The sequence below is a fragment of the Oncorhynchus masou genome, chromosome 29 (genome assembly GCF_036934945.1).
Source record: "Oncorhynchus masou masou isolate Uvic2021 chromosome 29, UVic_Omas_1.1, whole genome shotgun sequence".
In the NCBI taxonomy this organism is placed as follows: domain Eukaryota; kingdom Metazoa; phylum Chordata; class Actinopteri; order Salmoniformes; family Salmonidae; genus Oncorhynchus; species Oncorhynchus masou.
In genome coordinates, this window is record NC_088240.1 from 57,506,822 (window position 1) to 57,525,798 (window position 18,977).

Genomic DNA, 18,977 nt, shown 5'->3' on the forward strand with positions numbered 1-18,977 from the left:
GGGTCATTCAGGTTAATTGAGTCTTATTTCAAAATCCTGGCTGGGGGCCACGCGTGGAGCCTTTACTGTATATCAAATGTAATTCAAATTAAAGGAGTAGGCAGCAACGAGCATTGCCAGCCTAATGATGGGCAAACACAGTGTAAACAACAACAAAGCCTGGCCTGTTAAACTGCCAGAGCGATATTAGCCGATGGAGCAGTTAATCGGACAGTCGCTTTCATCGTTGTGTCTCCCTTTCCGTCACTGACAGACACTGAGTGGTGAATTATCGGATTACAGATAACCTCCCCAAACAAAGCATTAGGTTTTTTGACTGGAAGTGTATTAGCTAGCTAAGCATGTTCACGATACAGTCCAAACATCTCATAGCACTTCTAGCGTAGTATGAAACCCATCGAGATAATCAACACATTGTTCTGAATATGTGTTCTACTGGTGGCATGTACAATATGCAATGATCAAAGTGAAAAGTCATTAGCTATATGTATTAGCCATTTGCTTCAATGTCGAGCCCTGTCAACACTTATGGATATGAATGATTTTCATTAGCTCCATAACATGCAGGCGAGAGACATATGTGTAGGTAGTGGAGTTGAATTTGACTTCAGCTAAGAGGGATACATAATGCTTCATACATGTAGCAGCATCTCTGTAACTGATGTTGCTACACGTATGCAGCAAACCTCCATTCCCAGAGGTTTAAATGTGTCCTTCATCCTAAGTGTTTGATGGGAGTTGGATTACAAGTATTGAGTTGGCAAAAAAAGTGCCACTTCACCGACTGCTGTGGGGATTGCGGAGTGTGCTGGAAGACAATGCTGATGATGAAGGAGGTCTTGAGTTCCACATGCTAATTAAGTATACAAATCCTATTTTTATCAGCATAGGTCAAACAGTGCATTACATTTTTTCAAATTGCAACACTGAGTGTAGGTCAGGACAACATTTGATCTCTGACCTCTGTGGACATTTGCTCCCTCTCTGAAGCACATCGCTGCAGTCCAGGGTCAAGTAAATTTCAGTCAGGTGAGTTCTCTGAGATAATTAATCGCTCCTTGATTAATCTCAACAAGGTCGCCAACTGTCCCTCTCAAGTGTCCTTTCATGCAATCCGACCATAGGTCCTTATGTGGCACACATGCTGCTATTTTACCAATGACCTGACATTACATTTCTTGTAATGTAATCACTGTGAGGAAACCAGTGGTTGAAATACATAATTTGAGAAACTAATCAATGATTTTGTAGGTCACTGGTGTCAGCTCTTGCACAGCAAACATAGCGTCATCATGTCTTGAAGCTATGCTGCTGGTATGTTTGGATATCATACTGAAATTGGGATTCTCATCTATAACCTTTCGGATTGAAACCCTCGCAGCATTCATTTCCCATCTCCCAGACTGTCTGGATGAATGATCAGGCCAGTGATTGTCTGCCCTCCCACCACAGCACAACACATGTCAGGCGCAGCACATAGATCTTCAGCTCATTCTCCAGCTCCGAGCCAGAATGGGCCTGAGCCCACAGTATATAAACGTTGTGATCAGAGCCAGAATTTGGCCAATTCCTCATAACCTCATCTGCAGATGGCACGTTGCCTTGAATCATACGCTACGAGGCCACGGCCAGCTTTCAATCTATCAACAGTGAGCAAAGCAGTAGGGCAATATTGCTCTAGTAAAGTTGAAGAGAGTAAATCGACATTTAATTATCTGTCTGCCCACTAAAGCGGCAAGGACGTTATGGCAGGGTGATAGAGTCGCCACAAACCCACAGCGTTGACAGGCTTACAGTATGTGTTAGGGAGGTGAAGTACAAATAGTCGTGGTTCAGTGTGACCACACTAAACAATGTAGACTTTAAAATGCTATTTTTGAACATGACAGGCATAGGGTGGGGAATTATTGAAAAGGTCTGGAGGGAGACACTATGGGCACTTTCTCAATAATTTTTCTTCTATATTCCTCACATCCTCTCTCCTTGCCACCTTCTCAACATGCATTGGCAAATAAGTTCAGAGAGGAGGGATAGAGGAGACAAGGCCTTTATCAAGATGTATAGACAGATATAGAAGTAACACTGTCTGAATGTGCGTCCATAATGCAGCATATCCCTTAGAATCCAGGGTCCAGTGACTGTCAACCCAAGACCTTAGCCGTTACGGCAAGAAATTCGAACCTCTTGACAAAGTTACCAGGTGTTGAGTTAAGTTTGCTACACTACATTGCCAAACAGTATGCAAAGAAATGACCATATCAGTCAGGCTAAACATACTTTTGAATTTGCAGCCCATAACTTTTTTTATATTCTTTACATTTTTTTGTTTGAATCTCACATTAATAAATGCCAAAATATTTTTTTACAAAGTGCCAGGATGGAGGCACAGTTGCTTCAAAACAGCATCCCCTGTCAGTCATCTAGTGTATATATAAATCATTGGTTATACCAGGTATACATCCAAGTGAAGACTACCAAATAAAATATTCCCAAAATGACTTTGTAAACCAATATTCACTAGTGATTTACCAACCTTTTATTTTAGTTTGAATCTCATTTCAATTTTCTTTGGGCCCAAACAATTTCCATTTACAGTCTGGAAAGTAGATTTTGTTGCATTTGATGAAACCAATCAAAAGATTGTGTTTTAAACCACTTCACAACACCATTCAAAGTTTGTCAAAGAAGTGGTTTCTTTCAAAGGAGACGCTCGAAAAACCTGACACCCAATTCATAACCATATTAGACTGTAGTATTTCTGAAAGCCGGGTTCCTATTCACCTTTTGTTGTAGGGAGATGTTCGATCTCCAACATTATCTTCTGCCTGGTGGTGATGCCTTTTACAATCTTCTTAAAGAGAGAATGAAAATCAATGAGAACAAATGTTTCACATGATTCATTTTTGCAGCTCAATAGCAGCACAGCAATTTCTCAAAATAATTATGAACAATCTAACACTGTGGATTGAACATCTCATCCTAGACAATCGCAGGCCTGTGTTATAAGTAGCCACTGAAAGGCGCCTTGGGAGAAACATTGATCGTGTCTTTCTATTCTGTTACCGTCACTCAAAAATAAACAAAATGTGCTGATCAATCCAGTCAACTAAGTGCAACACTTGTCGATGTTTCTAGTTTTACAATGGGGACTTGGTGTTTTCTGAACCATTAGCTATGACTGACTGTCCTGACAAGTAATTGATCGCAAAGTCTGCTAGCTTGTAAATGCGAAGGCAATCATTTCACAGGGGAAAAAAACACTCAAACAGGCACACTCAAACTGTCGTCATATCTGAACGTGTGACTTAACAGGTGTCAGGTTTAATTATCTTATAATTTACTGCTTGGCCGATGTGTAATGATTTTTGGTCATATAAGGTAGACTACATAGGCTGCCCATTAACAACACAACAGTAGTGTTCATACAGATTCTGACCAAAACCCCAAACCCTCATACATAAACTTTGATGTATATAAACTCTGGATTGTTGATGCTACAGGTTGAAGTCAGACGTTTACATACACTTAGGTTGGAGCCATTAAAACTTGTTTTTCAACCACTCCACAAATGTCTTGTTAACAAACTATTGTTTTGGAAAGTCGGTTAGGACATCTACTTTGTGAATGACACAAGTCATTTTTCCAACAATTGTTTACAGACAGATTATTTCACATATAATTCACTGTATCACAATTCCAGTGGGGCAGAGGTTAACATACACGTAGTTGACTGTGCTTTTAAACAGCTTGGAAAATTCCAGAAAATGATGTCATTGCTTTAGAAGCTTCTGATAGGCTAATTTACATAATTTGAGTCAATTGGAGGTGTGGATGTATTTCAAGGCCTCACTTCAAACTCAGTGCTTCTTTGTTTGACATCATGGGAAAATCAAAAGAAATGAGCCAAGACCTCAGAAAACAAATTGTAGACCTCCACAAGTCTGGTTCGTCCTTGGGAGCAATTTCCAAACGCCTGAAGGTACCACGTTCATCTGTACAAACAAATGTATGCAAGTATAAACACCATTGGACCACGCAGCCATAATACCGTTCGGGAAAGAGACGCGTTCTGTCTCCTAGAGATGAACGTACTTTGGTGCGAAAAGTGCAAATCAATCCCAGAACAACAGCAAAAGACCTTGTGATGATGCTGGAGGAAACACGTACAAAAGTATCTATATCCACAGCAAAACGATTCCTATATCGACATAACTTGAAAGGCCGCTCAGCAAGGAAGAAGCCACTGCTCCAAAACCGCCATAAAAATGCCAGACTACTGTTTGCATCTGCACATGGGGACAAAGATCATACTTTTTGGAGAAATGTCCTCTGGTCTGATGAAACAACAATGGGACCTTTTGGGCATAATGATCATCGTTATGTTTGGAGGAAAAAGGGAAGGCTTGCAAGCCGAAAAACACCATCATAACCGTGAAGCACAGGGGTGGCAGCATCATGTTGTGTGTGTGCCTTGCTTCAGGAGGGACTGGCGCACTTCACAAAATAGATGGAATCATGAGGTTGGAAACTAATGTGGATATATTGAAGCAACATCTCAAGACATCAGTCAGGAAGTTAAAGCTTGGTCGCAAATGGGTCTTCCAAATGGACAATGACCCCAAGTTAACTTCCAAAGTTGTGGCAAATAGCGTAAGGACAACAAAGTCAAGGTATTGGAGTGGCCATCACAAAGCCCTGACCCCAATCTTATAGAAAATATGTGGTCAGAACTGAAAAAGCATGTGCGAGCAAGGAGGCCTACAAACCTGACTCAGTTACACCAGCTGTCAGGAGGAATGGGCCAAAATTCATCCAACTTATTGTGGGAAGCTTGTGGAAGGCAACCCAAAATGTTTGACCCGAGTTAAACAATTTAAAGGCAATGCTATCAAATACTAATTGAGTGTATGTAAACTTCTGACCCACTGGGAATGTGATGAAAGAAATAAAAGCTGAAATAAATAATTCTCTCTACTATTATTCTGACATTTCACATTCTTAAAATAAAGTGGTGATCCTAACTGACCTAAAACAGTGACTTCTGACTTCAATTGTATGTATTGGCCAATGAGAGAGTTTGAAGCCACCGGTCTGTCATATTCGCACTCCACAGAAGAAGCAGTACTCCATTGGAATGAATGGAATTTTACAGTATTTCAATTAAATGTTTCACGGACAAAATTCCATGTAGTTAATTACTTTTTGTTGTTGTAGTGGGGACAACAACATTAGAACTTTCAAAAAATTATACTGTAAGGAACATATTTTTTTAAATATTTTGACATTTTAAATGTTGATGTTTAGCTTACATAATATAATTTAAAGATATGCATTAAGCTGTCTAACAGAATAAGATTGGCAAAAACAAATGTAGACATTAATAAATGCATTTCTATAGCTTCTAAAAAAATGTTTTACAAAGTGCGAAGTCCTGGTTGCTTCAAAACAGCGCCCCCTGTTATCTAGTGTATACTGCCAGATAAAATATTCCCAAAACGACTCTGTAAAGCAATATTTACTACTGTTTTAATGTTTTACCACCCTTTACAACCATTTTACCTTTTCCAGTGTTGTATTACGTTTGCCAGCATGCCATTCATGTTAATCACAGGATTTAGTCATGCCTCTTTCCTTATTATTGATAACACCTCATAGAGAGATAGAGATAGAGATAGAGAGAGAATGAATCAGGGGGTGCCATCAGAGAAGTAGTTATTAACCCAGCATGGAATAATATGAGCATCCGCCGTCGTTTAAATCTCCACTCATTACCCCTGTTATATTCAACAAACCATCTGGCAATATTTATTTAGCATTATATTCACCTCTTTTTGTTACAGAGAAGGACTTACATCTTGTCAGGGGAGGAGTGCTGGGTGATTGTGATAACAGACCTGGGTTCAAATATTTGAAGTCTTTCAAATACTTTGAAGGTTTGCTTTAGGGTGCCTGGAGTGCCAGATTGGTGGGGTTTTCACTTTTGAGACTTTACTATTGGTTCCATTGCAACAGGCAAGCTCAATCAAGTACAGCTCAAGTAATTGACATGATTTCAAATTGTATTTGAACCCAGGTCTATCTATGTGATAGCTTGCATGTGTCCCATAGTAGCCCGTAGCTTCCCATAGCATCCCACCATGTCTTGGGTGATGGCACACACCTGTCTGACCATTGACCATTGTCATCGATCAGATCCATAGATCAGTCTGGTTGATGGAGAGCACTGCCACAAGCCTCGCTATAGAGGGCACCCCCAGACCCCCAGAATGTCTTGTTTGCTGAAGCTGTGTACATTTTGTATTTGAAAGAGCAGCAGTCAATTAATCTTGATAATGTGAGAGCAGGGCCACATAACTCACATTGATAGTCCTTGTATTGTGCCAAGGGGCCATAGATCTGCTCCTCAAGACATGAATATGCAGTGGCAGAGTCAGTTATGATTATTTTAGCTCGCATGCCCTCTGATACAATCAGTTTGTTTTCCCCCAAAAATAGGAATAGAAAACCAATTGGCCAAGCCATTCTCCCATCAGTGCATTCATAAGCTCATTAAGACTAGATCGCCATCTTGCCATCTTCAGACTGAGCATCTTCAACAGACTCTTTTAAATCCCTTTATATTTCAATATACAAATCAAGTGCAGAGATTGAGTCTCTAACTCTGTCTAGAGATACCAACATTTCACTCTCAGCCTTTCCTTCATTAAAATATAAATTCAATTTCTCACAAGGGGACAAACTGATATATTAATTTACATTTTCACTGGAATGCTTCATGGCAGCAAGTAACACAGTACTGTGTGTCATTGAGTAGATGAATACACGTGTGATGTGGCTGGATACTTCCGCACAGTCACAACTGTACCTACATCAGAGAGGACGTGGCGGAGAGAGGGGGGCTGTGCACTGCAGGCGGTGGCACACTCTCTATGCGATCGCAATCATGTTTCACCCACCGTCTTGTGACTGACGGCTCCACATAAAGCATGACAAATGGACAGACGGAAAGGCACTAAGCAGTTACGTGAGTTTAATGTACTCATTGACGCAGACAGAGCGCTCCGAATAACCGCGATGAGCAGTCTGCTTTGTCAATGGCCCACGCCCCACTGTCAGACTATTATCTCCCAACATGTGCATACACAATTCAACCCGTTCAATCGTTTCCTGCTACATTTGTTTACAGGCTTTCTTTGTCTTTCAACATGTTTGATTAGGCCTGAAAGGAGTGAGGACATGGCAACACTTTTTTTTAACCTTAGAGACAACTATAAAGTAGGCTATGCTTTCCAAATGACTCATTGGGACGGGTATACTACACACTGTTAGATTAAAAGGGGAAACTTTTGTAGTGTGTATCATTGTAATTGTTTAGGTAGAGTAGGCAGAATATGCATGTGAAGCAATTGATTATTTTTGACACAAGCGGGGGAGCATTAATCCAACCAAAAAAGTGCATCATCAACACATAGATGTAAAATAAATAGGAATAAAATATAATTGAAAATGTAATAATCTAGTGGTATAATCTCACTTGTCAAATGTTTCATGGACATAACTGTGACCTTTGCTTAATGATTCAAGTGCCTCTAGTGGCACTATTGAATAAGGCTGGTGGCACTCGCTCTCACAACACAAGCTTTGCTCAGTACCAAAAACATAATCACCAGTGAATATGTCCAACCACTCGCAGGTTGTGAGTTGAACAAGCATTCAATTTTAAAAAGCCATTCTGGTCGTCCACGGATTTTTTGTTATTGATTTTTCTAAAACTTGAAGCTCAATAGGCCATTTCTTCATTGAGCTATGAGAAAAACAGACAGCAACGAATACTGGATCATGAAGAAGCTTTTCTTAAACATGTCGAATACTTTTTCTATATGAACAGTAATTACCATCATGATAATAACTGCTATTTGGCTATATCAACATTTTTGACGCATTTAATATTTCAAATCAGCACTGATATTTTATATATTTGAAATATGTAATGAGCTTGCATGAATTCTAAAGAAACAGGTTTTCAAGGCTTCTTGTGGCTAACACCGGTCAGAGCATCGTTGGAGGCGACCAAAAGTACCGCAGGCGCAGTTCCCTTCCACATTTGTACGGGAATCCAGCCCGGTTGTTCTCCAGCCAGCAGACAAATAGCAGCAACCGTAGGAGGGGAAGAGATACAGACTCGTTCAGGCTAATTGTAGCAGCCAGCATTCGCAGGTGTAACACTGATCCGCCTGTGTCTGGAACTGGGGTATAATCTTGAAAAGCCGTCCAAAGTATTGAGAGTGAAAAAACTGGGAGAATGTTGCACCAAGTACAATGAGCGCCCATTTGTCGCAGACACACAAACCCACATATGACTCCGTCGAATTCAAATTTGATGAGCAACACTGAAGCGTCTTTGGAATCTTAAAAAGTGGATCCCACGACTTTACAATCATGCGAAACACTTGGTTGTCTGCCCGGAGTTCGATTTTGGAATACTGGACATCGGCCATTCTATGTCTCTTTTGGATTCAGTACTCTTGTGGGATGCCTCATGTCATTCGAATAGGTAAGCTTTATTAAGTGTCTATTTACGTGTAATATGGACCGGCTATAGGTAAATAATCAGTATCGTTCGTAGAGTGGAAATCAAATCTATTTAGGAAAGTGAGGGTGTCTATCTGTGCTTGTGCAGCATCTGTGGTTTTTGGAGTAACGCTCTTGCCCGTCATCTATAAAATATACATGTTTACGCTCTTTTCAAGGGTATGCTATCAGATGACTGTGTGCATGTAAAACAATATTACATAGACTATAGCCCACAGTACTTTATACGACAGTGATACATTGGATTAAATTCTGTACAACTATTGTGACTTCATGTCAGGAGGCTTCGATGCAACCACATTGTAGCCGATAGGAGTAAAAATGACCCCTACCCATGCTTGTTTGTTTTTCAATGCCATTACTATCTTATAGTCTATTATATGTTCCATTTGTGGTTATCATGTGGCAATTTATATTGTTGATGCGTTATAAATACATCCTACATCAATACATATGATTAGTCTTCATCTCAGGTATTCATTTTGGAGAAGGTTGACATGCTTAAAAATGCTTGAAAAAGTAGAACATGTTTGCATAGAAATACAATATAAGTATGCACAACCCAAAACATATTATTTGTACTTAAGGGGGCAAATAGGGAACAACAACATATATTAAGGTGCCCCGTGTGCTGAGATGGCACAGGTGTCGCCTGCCTCGTACTGTAGGCCTATGGAATGAAGGAAGTTTGTAAGCAACTCCTGCGTAGATCTCTAGAGCCTTTATTCACTATCTTTCCCCTTTGCTTTACGGTTAATGTGATGACACAAGTGAGCGCGTGATGCTGCCCCTGTCTTTTGGAATCACTCCAAGTAAAACACAATGTGAGAATTCTCATTCTGAGTGCGGAGATGTGATGAAACGTTTTGTGCGGCGAGGAGAGAGGGACAGAATGAAGATCAATATGTTTTTGTCCCAAGGCAAATCGGTTTTGACAAGTGGCTCGGTGCCACGCAGGACAATTACTCAAAATGGCATTAGCCGAAATTAACGTAGCTTTACAAGGCTCAATGTAAACGATGGAGAGCAATATGATAGGGCCCAGGACAAATGCATGTATTTTGTCTTAACAGGTAACCTAACAAGTCATTATGTAAAATAGTGAACAAACATATAAGAATATAAAATATAGTTTTAATTTGTACAAATTGTGGGGTATAATCTATTTATCCCAAATCTAATCCATTTGTTTTTAAAGAACAGGCAGGCATATATCTTACAGTAAAATATATGTTATTCAATAGTTATTAGGCTACATTAGTCTAGTTTTTAACCACTAAGACAGCCATATAGGCCATACAGTCCCCATTCTAAATAATCAAATATTTTGAAAAATACATGTTGACTTCTGGTAGTTGAAATGAGTTACCTATATGTATTTTTTCCTATACAAATGATTAGAAAAAATATTGAGAGCAAACAAAACTATGATGCCTCACTAGAAAACTATGCATTGTATTGAGTATTACAGATGTGGTTTGCCATCACTTATTCTTGTTGGTCAAGTCTTGATGATTGACTGCAGCATTGTGAACAGCTATGACATTTTTTTGTGGAGAGTTGTGATTTCTTAGATGCTGTGTAGAGTCTGCTTTGATTTAGTGATGCAAATTGAAGAATTTTGTCAAAAGCACATACAATGGAGTCTGAAAATAGCCTGTGACAGGTCTTGTTGTTGAAATCCCACAGAGCTGAGCAAATTTACCTTGAAATGTCCTACAGCTGCACTATTGCCTTTAAAAACAAATATTATTTATATTTTTTATTCTAGTCCAGGTGCAGTTCTTTCTGTATCCGTGAGTTAGTCTTTTGACAAAAGGCAGATGAGAAGGATGTGCCAGGAAAAGGGGCTGAATTTGAGTTGATGTCCACATGAACAAAAACATACAAATGCTTTAGAACAGAAAAATGAAATGCATGGAAATGTGTCTGCATGTACAGTCTGAATGTCTGTGAGAGTGAGTGTGTGTGTGGGTTGTGTCTACTGTGCTTCTTAGGCATATTTTATACGTTAATAATATAGTGACATCTATGTCAATAACACTGTGTCTCTGTGTAAATCTGAATTTCTACGTTCAATTCTGAGTGCCTTTTTAATGGGTTTGTATATCTGTATGCATGTAATCTACGGCATGTTTGTCTGTGGCAGGACTGACCAACCCTCTTCCTGGAGATGTACCGTCCTGTGGGTTTCCAGTCCAACCCTAATTTAACACACCTCATTCTACTAATTAGCTGCTCAACAAGGCCTTAACTAGCTGACTCAGAACTGTTAAATTAGGGTTGGACAGAAAACCTACAGGACAGTAGATCTCCAGGAAGAGGGTTGGGCAGCCCTGGTCTATGGGCATCATCGCATGCAATGTGTTATCCTAGGCCTAGACTACACGTGCATGCGGGGTGTCAATTGGCAGTCGCCATACCCTAGCTCCACATCAACAATTTAAAATAGGCTACTAAAATCATTCAAACCCTGATTAAAAGCCAAATGCAGTTTAGTGATATGAGTGGGTTGACTTTAGGACCATGTGGTAGCCTGGCTGGCTGGAGTTATGGAGAGCGCATCAATGAAGCTGCAGTAGATGGCTTTGGCTAGGTAACTGCTGTTTGACTTGACATGAAACTCAACTAGAGTTTTAATCCCGGTGAGTACCAGCAAATTCTTGCATAACGTGTTTGTAGAGTGTTATTAATAAGGATCCGCCCCATTTTGTTCAATTTTCACCTAAAATGACATACCCAAATCTAACTGCCTGTAGTTCATGACCTGAAGCAAGGATATGCATATTATTGATACCATTTGAAATGAAACACTTTTGTTTGTGAAAATAATGTAGGAGAATATAACACATTAGATATGGTAAAAGATAATACAAAGAAAATCATCTTTGATTTAGCAAGAGAAAGGCCATAATGTATTATTATGTCTATGTCCTTGTTACTTGCAACCTCATGCTAATCACATTAGCCTATGTTAGCTCAACCGTCCCGCGGAGGACCAACCGATCCTGTAGAGGTCCCCAATTGACTGAGGTGAGTGAAACTACAGCAACAAGGTGATAATGTCTGGAGTCAATTTAGCTTGCCATGCCCTCAGTTTAGCTGAAATGACTCCGCTGTGTGCATGTACATTATGTGTGACGTTAAGAGAGTGTATCCGTGAGTATGTGTGTGAGTGTGTGTTGTGCTTGTGTATGAGTATACTATTCACGCACTCACACTCTGGGTTAAAGCCATTTATCAACAGACCACCAGAGGGCCCTGTTGTAGTTCATGGTCACCGGCCAACGTTGAAAAATATGTTACAATGCCAATCAAGCAAGCAACATTCACTGGAAGTGGGTGGTGGTGGCGGGACAGTTGCGTGGGGTGTTCTGTCTGTGCAGTGTCTGCTCTTCGTTAGGTAGCCTAAGCAGTTCTCTCCAAGTACACCATCTGTGTAATGGTGGGATTCCAAGGTGGAGTTGTTTCCATTGATTTGAGTGCTTTTACAGTGCATAGCTCCATACTGAGGGCCAGATGGTCAATCGCACTCCTTCTGCAGGCCTTTAAACGTCTGAGGGAAGAAAATGCTCTTTCTACTGTATCTAGGCCTATTGTATTCCTCTTAACCTTCAGTGTTCTCCTCTTCTCTTCTTTTTCTTGTCTTTGCTAAACACTCATACCATCATAACTATGGTATATAGATAATGTATAGGATAGAGTGATTTTAGTATATTTTTGCGAGGCTACCCCGGTTGACAATGAGGTCTGGTTTTAGCTTATAGTCAATGAAGCTCAGACGCTGATTGTGTCTACCGGTGCTCATGAATAAATGTATTCTCTCAGTCATACGTGGAAACAAGGACCATGTTAAACGGTGCACCACTGTATAAAAGTCACGAATTCAGGCATTTGTTTGTGCTTTGTCAGAGACTAGACCAAAAGCATGCCTTTGAGAAAATTCGAAACAAATCGAGACATGATCTCTTTCAAGGACAGTCTCGCAAAAAAGAAGCATTCTTGCATTCTAACTACCCGCTACTCAAAGTGCTCTGAACAAATTAAGGGAATTATTCACAAACATTGGCACATTCTACGATCCGATGACTGTATCGGTAATGTGTTTTCTGACCCTCCTTTGGTCGAATTCTCGTGAGAGATTCTCAGAGATCAATTGGCAAACTCTGATTTACCACCCCAAAATATCCCTGCACAACGTCTATTTGCGCCTCTACCAGATGGAAACTACAAGCGTAGATCCCAATCAAAGGTGTTATCACTTGCTCCACTAAGGCAGGTGTTTATCTTTTATTAACTTCTCCTTGTGGTAAAAAATTATGTGGGTAAAACAAAGCGCAAATTGAAAGTGCGACTCTCAGAGCATCGTAGCACCATTGGATGCAAAAACCCGACTTACCCAGTTGCGGCCCACTTTTTGGAGCGAACCATTCAATTTCGTCCCTACATTGGGCATCGGACATGTCACCCGCCCTAGGAGAGTGGGTGACCTCGATAATTTATTAAATGAGAGGATGCCTGGATCTCTAATTTAAAGACTCGTGCTTCTTTTGGTCTCAACGTAGACTTTGATCTGAAGCCATTCTTGTGATTTTGCATTTCATTGTAGGCTTATTGTAGCTATGATTGTATTTTATTTATTTATCCTTTAATTTACCAGGTACATTGACTGAGAACTCTTTCTCATTTGCAGCAACGGCCTGGGGAATAGTTATAGGGGAGAGGAGGGGGATTAATGAGCCATTTGTAAACTGGGGATTATTAACACCCCTACGATAAGTGCCATGGGATGACCTCAGAGAGTCCTCAGAGAGTCAGGACACCCATTTAATGTCCTATCCGAAAGACGGCACCCTACACAGGGCAGTGTCCCCAATCACTGCCCTGGGGAATTGGGATATTTTTTTAGACCAGAGGAAAGAGTGTCTCCTACTGGCCCTTCTACACCACTTCCAGCAGCATCTAGTCTCCCATCCAGGAACTGACCAGGACCAACCCTGCTTAGCTTCAGAAGCAAGCCAGCAGTGGTATGCAGGGTGGTATGCTGCTGGCAATATGCCAGTATGCTAATCATTAGTGTTTTTGGTATGTTCTGTTTATATCTGAGAATTAACCAATGATATCAGGCCACACCCGGCCATGATTACAGACACCCGTGTGTGTCCTTTGACTCTATATAAACAAGTGACCCGCAGTGTTTGTCATTATACCCTGATGAAGACAACTTGTCTGTCGAAACGTTGGTTAATAGGTTATTCAATTATTGCATCTGAGCTCTTAGAGTTTGCGGCTCTCCTTTAATTTCTCTAGCCAGTACCTTGCCTAAACAGGTGTGTGTTTCTTTCACCTCCAGATTTCTCTATAGCATCCTGTCTGACATAGGGTCTAAAGCTTTACATCCAAAGCTATAGTTGTTCATTTTGTGTGTCTTCAGTTAAAGTGATTGCTCTCGAACAATCGTGTAATTTCAACCAGTAGCTTTAAATGTGGTGCTCATGAGCCAGAACGTGTCCCCACTTCTTGCGTACTACGTCATTCAATTGTATACTACGTCATCCATTTTGTTTGATGTTACGTCATGAAAATGTTTTAATGAATAATAATATACAGTATATATATATATATATACAATTCGTAGAACATGTTGTTGTGCTTAAGATCCTGCACTTCGTCTTTAAATTATGTCAACTTCAATGGATGCCAATGGTTATGTCACAAATTCAGCCAACCACAGAGCTTGGAGTATACTTCATTTGACATGAGGTAGGCTATAGCACCCATTTTAAAATGACAACATTTATGACAGTTAGAGGGAAGTTACTGAAAGCTATGTGATGCAATGCAACTATATAAATACCTGAACAGCCGGTAACGGAAAATATGGATTTTTCAACAGCTTAGAACAATGATTATATATATAATGGATGACTCACTCTCATGCCTCACTGTCATAGAGCAGCCAATGCTTATGCTGAGAAACAATGAAATTACAAACCAGCCCACACGCCATTTAATAGATACTTATAGTTATGCTTGTTTAATTTTTGTTGGAGGCAGAAGATTGATTAAACTAATTTGTAGTCTTTTGTCTCTTTTATTTCTGAATGCTGCTTTTCAGTGCCAGACAGGGATGTATTGAATATTCAATTACTTTATCTACCTAATACTTCACCATGGCCAGTTAATCAATCTTCCTCATGATATGACATCGCTTTCATTTCTTTTGCTCCTTTTGCCCCTCCTCAAACAGCCGGTGTCTGCGTTGTCATTTTGTCTCCCCAAATGTAATTTATGCCCTGGGGAAAACACTACCAAAATACATTTTCTGTGTGAAATAACAGTCGAGGAGTCTCAAGATGTATTTTCTGCTGTATGCATTGTGACTGTTCCAAAGCCACACTTCTGTGAGGAGAATTAGAGCTGTGTTCGCTAGCTGCTGCTCGGTTGAAATTCTCCAAACACGATGAGTCACTTCAGAGGCTGGTCTTTATCCCTCCCAACCAGAAAATGTTCTTTATGTGATTAGCCTCTCCAGAATGCAGGCGAGAAGGAGAGCGCTCTCCGTTCACACACTCTCTCTGACAAACACACACTTGCCTAGATCCTCCTCACCGGGGTTCACGCAAACTTCTCATTTTAAATGACTGGCAAATATTTCAAGAGGCTGCAAAAAGGGCCGTGGTATAGTACTTCGCTTCTATTTATACAAAAGTTGAACTCAAGGCCGTGTGCAAAAGAATTCACCGCAAAGTTCCGACAACAGAAAGAAGAGGGAGAGAAAAATAGTTGTGCTCGATAAAGAAAGGCATCGGTGAGTGGTGAACACATCAACAGTTGTGTGAAGTTAAGATGGCCGTCAATTGCCAGAGTTGAAAACAAATATTTAATTTTCATGTAAATCTGTCCCTAGACAGAAGAGGAGGCAAGCAGGGAGAATCCTCTTGGCAGAGAGCTAGGCTAGCAGCCTGGGAGTTGTTGTGGTGCATACGAACAAAGACTGGGAGAGGTCACAGTACAATTGTATCCAGCGAGAGTGGGCTCCTTTGATGTGTGTGATGCAGGGATCTCTGTTAGTGACGCAGAGACAGAGGAGGAGATTGAAAGGGAAGAAGGATACAACAGTTATTCAACCTGTACAAACACACTTCACTCGCCCACTCGTACACACAGGCACAATATACACAACGTCTTCACTTAATAACTCATGCCAGCAGGCTACTCTCTCTCACTCTCTCTTTCTCACTCTCTCAACTACTACAGCCATAGTGACACTTCAACTAACATACATAAACGCACGCTCACAAAAACTCCATCCACCAACACACTCCAGAACATATGTCTGGTCTCACAGGGGCTCTTGTACACAATCCAATTCCATTCGCTGTCAGCACACTTGCGGGCCGTCATTAGCTTCAATATAGCTGATGAGAAACGGCAGATGTTCATTTTGTTCAGGAGAGGGCCCTGTCTCAGAATGTGTTGTTTCCAGTTCTCCGCTGTCAGCAGGACACACTGTTTCTGCTCCACAGGAGACAAAATGTTACCCTACAAACAAGCAAACACTCCAGGCAATATACTGAAATATAGGGCTATTGTTAGGAATTTTCATATTAATGTGTTATGAATCCAGACATATGTCACCGTAAGTGCCATATAACTACAATGGTTAAATGTCACTATTTTGACATAATATAATGAGATTCTAATGAAAGACAATAATAGGAAAGGTTTAATATAATGCATTATGAAAAGGTTGACGAGGGCAACAAGAGGTCATACAGAGACACCGTGTCAACACCAAGATGATTATATGCTATACTTAGCAACAAACGTTGTGTCAAGAAAGTGTACACCTGCCGTGTACATTAGTAGAGCTGTTGTATTATGCATGCTAGGTAATGATTATTAAATCAAAAATCCATTGAGGATTAATGTAACGGATATCCCTAACAGTAAGGTAACCCTATGACACAGTAGAGCCTTTTAGCTACACAGCTAGCCTAGCTGTGTTCCCACACCAGATGGTGTTTTCATATCATACTACAAAGTGTGCGCTCCACAGTGAAAGATCTGTGGCAAGCATATGCTTCTGATAACTATTTCAGTAAATAATACTGAGCAACCCTCACATCAATGCGTCCGTCTAGTTCTGAAGAAATTTGCCAAAAACACGAGTTTGTGCAGGAGTTTCATTGAGTAGAGTTTCAGTATTTGCTGTTGATGTTTTTCTAGATTATTCTTCTGTATTCGGTATGAAGAATTGAGGTAATGTATTGAATTGAACAAGAAGTCAGGCAAATTGCCACCTTATAAAGTCAGTTATCTCCCTGTCTCTCCCCAGCAGCCTTCTGGGACTAAATGTCATTATAGCAGCCGGATGTGTGCTTTCCTGGATTTGACAGTGTTTTAAAATTCATGGCTTGTCAATGTTTTTTTTTTTTTTGGTTGTAAATGTTGCTGTACCAAGGCAATGAATCAAATTTCCTGCTTTAGCCATTCGTCTTTATTACGTGCCCTTGTCCTTTCAGTTTGACTCCCTCTCTCAGCCTCCTCTGGGTTCTGCTGGAAAAGTCAAATCAAATTAAAACAGACAGGAATCCTTGATCACCAGCCATTTTATTTTGTGGGTCATGGAGCTCTATAGCATGGTTAATTGGAACTGATTTTGTTGGTGGAACATTTGGCAGGTATTTGTTACATTTCAGCGCGGGGAGCAATTTCTCTTTAGATTTGTAAATGTGCACCCATGAATGCGCCCAAGCACAACATGCACACACCAAGATGTGTTCACAGAGGGGTGACAGGTAGAGTGTTTGGCCAGTAACCGAAAGGTCGCTGATCTGAATCCCCAAGCTGGCAAGGTGGAAAGATCTGCCATTCTTCCCTTGAGCAAGACACTTAACCCACATCAACATCGATTAAGGCAGCCCCCCGCAGCTCTCTGATTCAGGGGGTTGAGTTAAATGCGAAAGTCACATTTCGGGTGAATGCATTCAGTTGTGCAACTGACTAGGTGTCCCCCTTCCATTCCCATCCTACACACGCATACACACAGACAATACACACAGCTATGGTCTCCGATTATTTCTCCCTCCACGCTGCAGTGAGTGAGTGAGTGAGAGAGAGAGAGAGAGAGAGGTGTGTGACGCAGCTTGAGAGACTCTTATTTAGTTTGTTAATTAGCTTGAACCTTTTGATCCAAGCAAGATAAAAACAGAGCCTTTATTTCATCGCCTTCCAAATAGACATTCAACGGAGCAGTTTCCCCTGCCTTCTCTATAAAAAGACTGCCTTATCTGTCCACGGACTGTGTATACTTGTGTAACTATGCAGCTCTAAGACACCCCTTGTTACACAGACATTACAACAGCGAGACCTTTTCTTCTCCTCTTTATAGTAATCAGGATTTGACACCGAAAGTATCTGTGGCCTGCACGGGTTTACATCCTATTTAGCTTGGACTGCAATGCAATGTACAATGTACAGGGCCTAGTATGATTTCATTCTGCCCTTTTAATCAGGCACCTTATTGTGATGGGTGTGCTGCAAATGTCAGTTCTGGTCGTGTGATTCCTTCCCTGCATTGTGTGTGAGGTTTAATGGCTGGGGGGTGGGGGGGGTGTAATGTGTGTGTAGTGTAGTGTAAATGTGTGTATATGTGACTTGTTTCAGGAAACTAGGCGTGTGTCGCTACTTCACAAAGTCATTTGAACGTAAACGTTTTTAATCAAATTTCATTTTTTGGCAGAAATTAATTTGCCTTAATTACAAAATAACAAACTTGTATGCCATCTGTAAATACAAATAACATTGTTCAATAACAGGCCTAGTTGGTTTAGCCAAGGAAAAAGATAGGAACCTTCCCGCCAGCCATGATTGGCTGAGATAATGGATGGTCTGGACATGCCGAGAGATGAGTTGCAGCACACTTCTGTCTATAACATGATCTGGTTAATAAAGTATGTGTAGGTAATCCCTTCTAAAGCAGCTTTTTTAAAAGATATCATGTAATAGATCTCCAAAAGTGTTGCTCTCCACTTTCTGGAAATAGAGCATGAGAGCTAAGGAGGTGGATAAAATTCTGGCATTTGATTGCAAATATGCAGAGGGCGTCAAAAAGAGAACACACAAAAGTCTGTGTCACGGCCGTTAAAAGAAGAGGACCAAGGTGTAGCGTGGTGAGCATACATTTTCTCTTTTATTTGAAAAATGACGCCGAACACAACAATAAACACAACAAAAACAAACTGTGAAGCTAAAGGCTATGTGCCCTAAACAAAGTCAACTTCCCACAAAGACAGGTGGAAAAAAGTGCTACGATAGACAGCTGTCCCTGATTGAGAACCCTACCCGGCCAAAACATAGAGAATAGAATACCCACCCCA

General features: G+C 40.6%; 1 protein-coding gene across 1 annotated transcript in view; it reads left to right on the forward strand.

Annotated features, from left to right (window-relative positions):
- The first annotated feature begins 8,065 nt into the window (after positions 1 to 8,065).
- The window catches only part of LOC135520081 (glutamate receptor ionotropic, kainate 3-like), a 134,952-nt gene continuing 124,040 nt past the window's right edge, over positions 8,066 to 18,977 (forward strand). Inside the window, exon 1 of the mRNA XM_064945404.1 lies at positions 8,066 to 8,554. Within this exon, the coding sequence (XP_064801476.1) occupies positions 8,440 to 8,554 (115 nt within the window). The 5' untranslated portion in view covers positions 8,066 to 8,439. The remainder of the gene's footprint in view (positions 8,555 to 18,977) is intronic.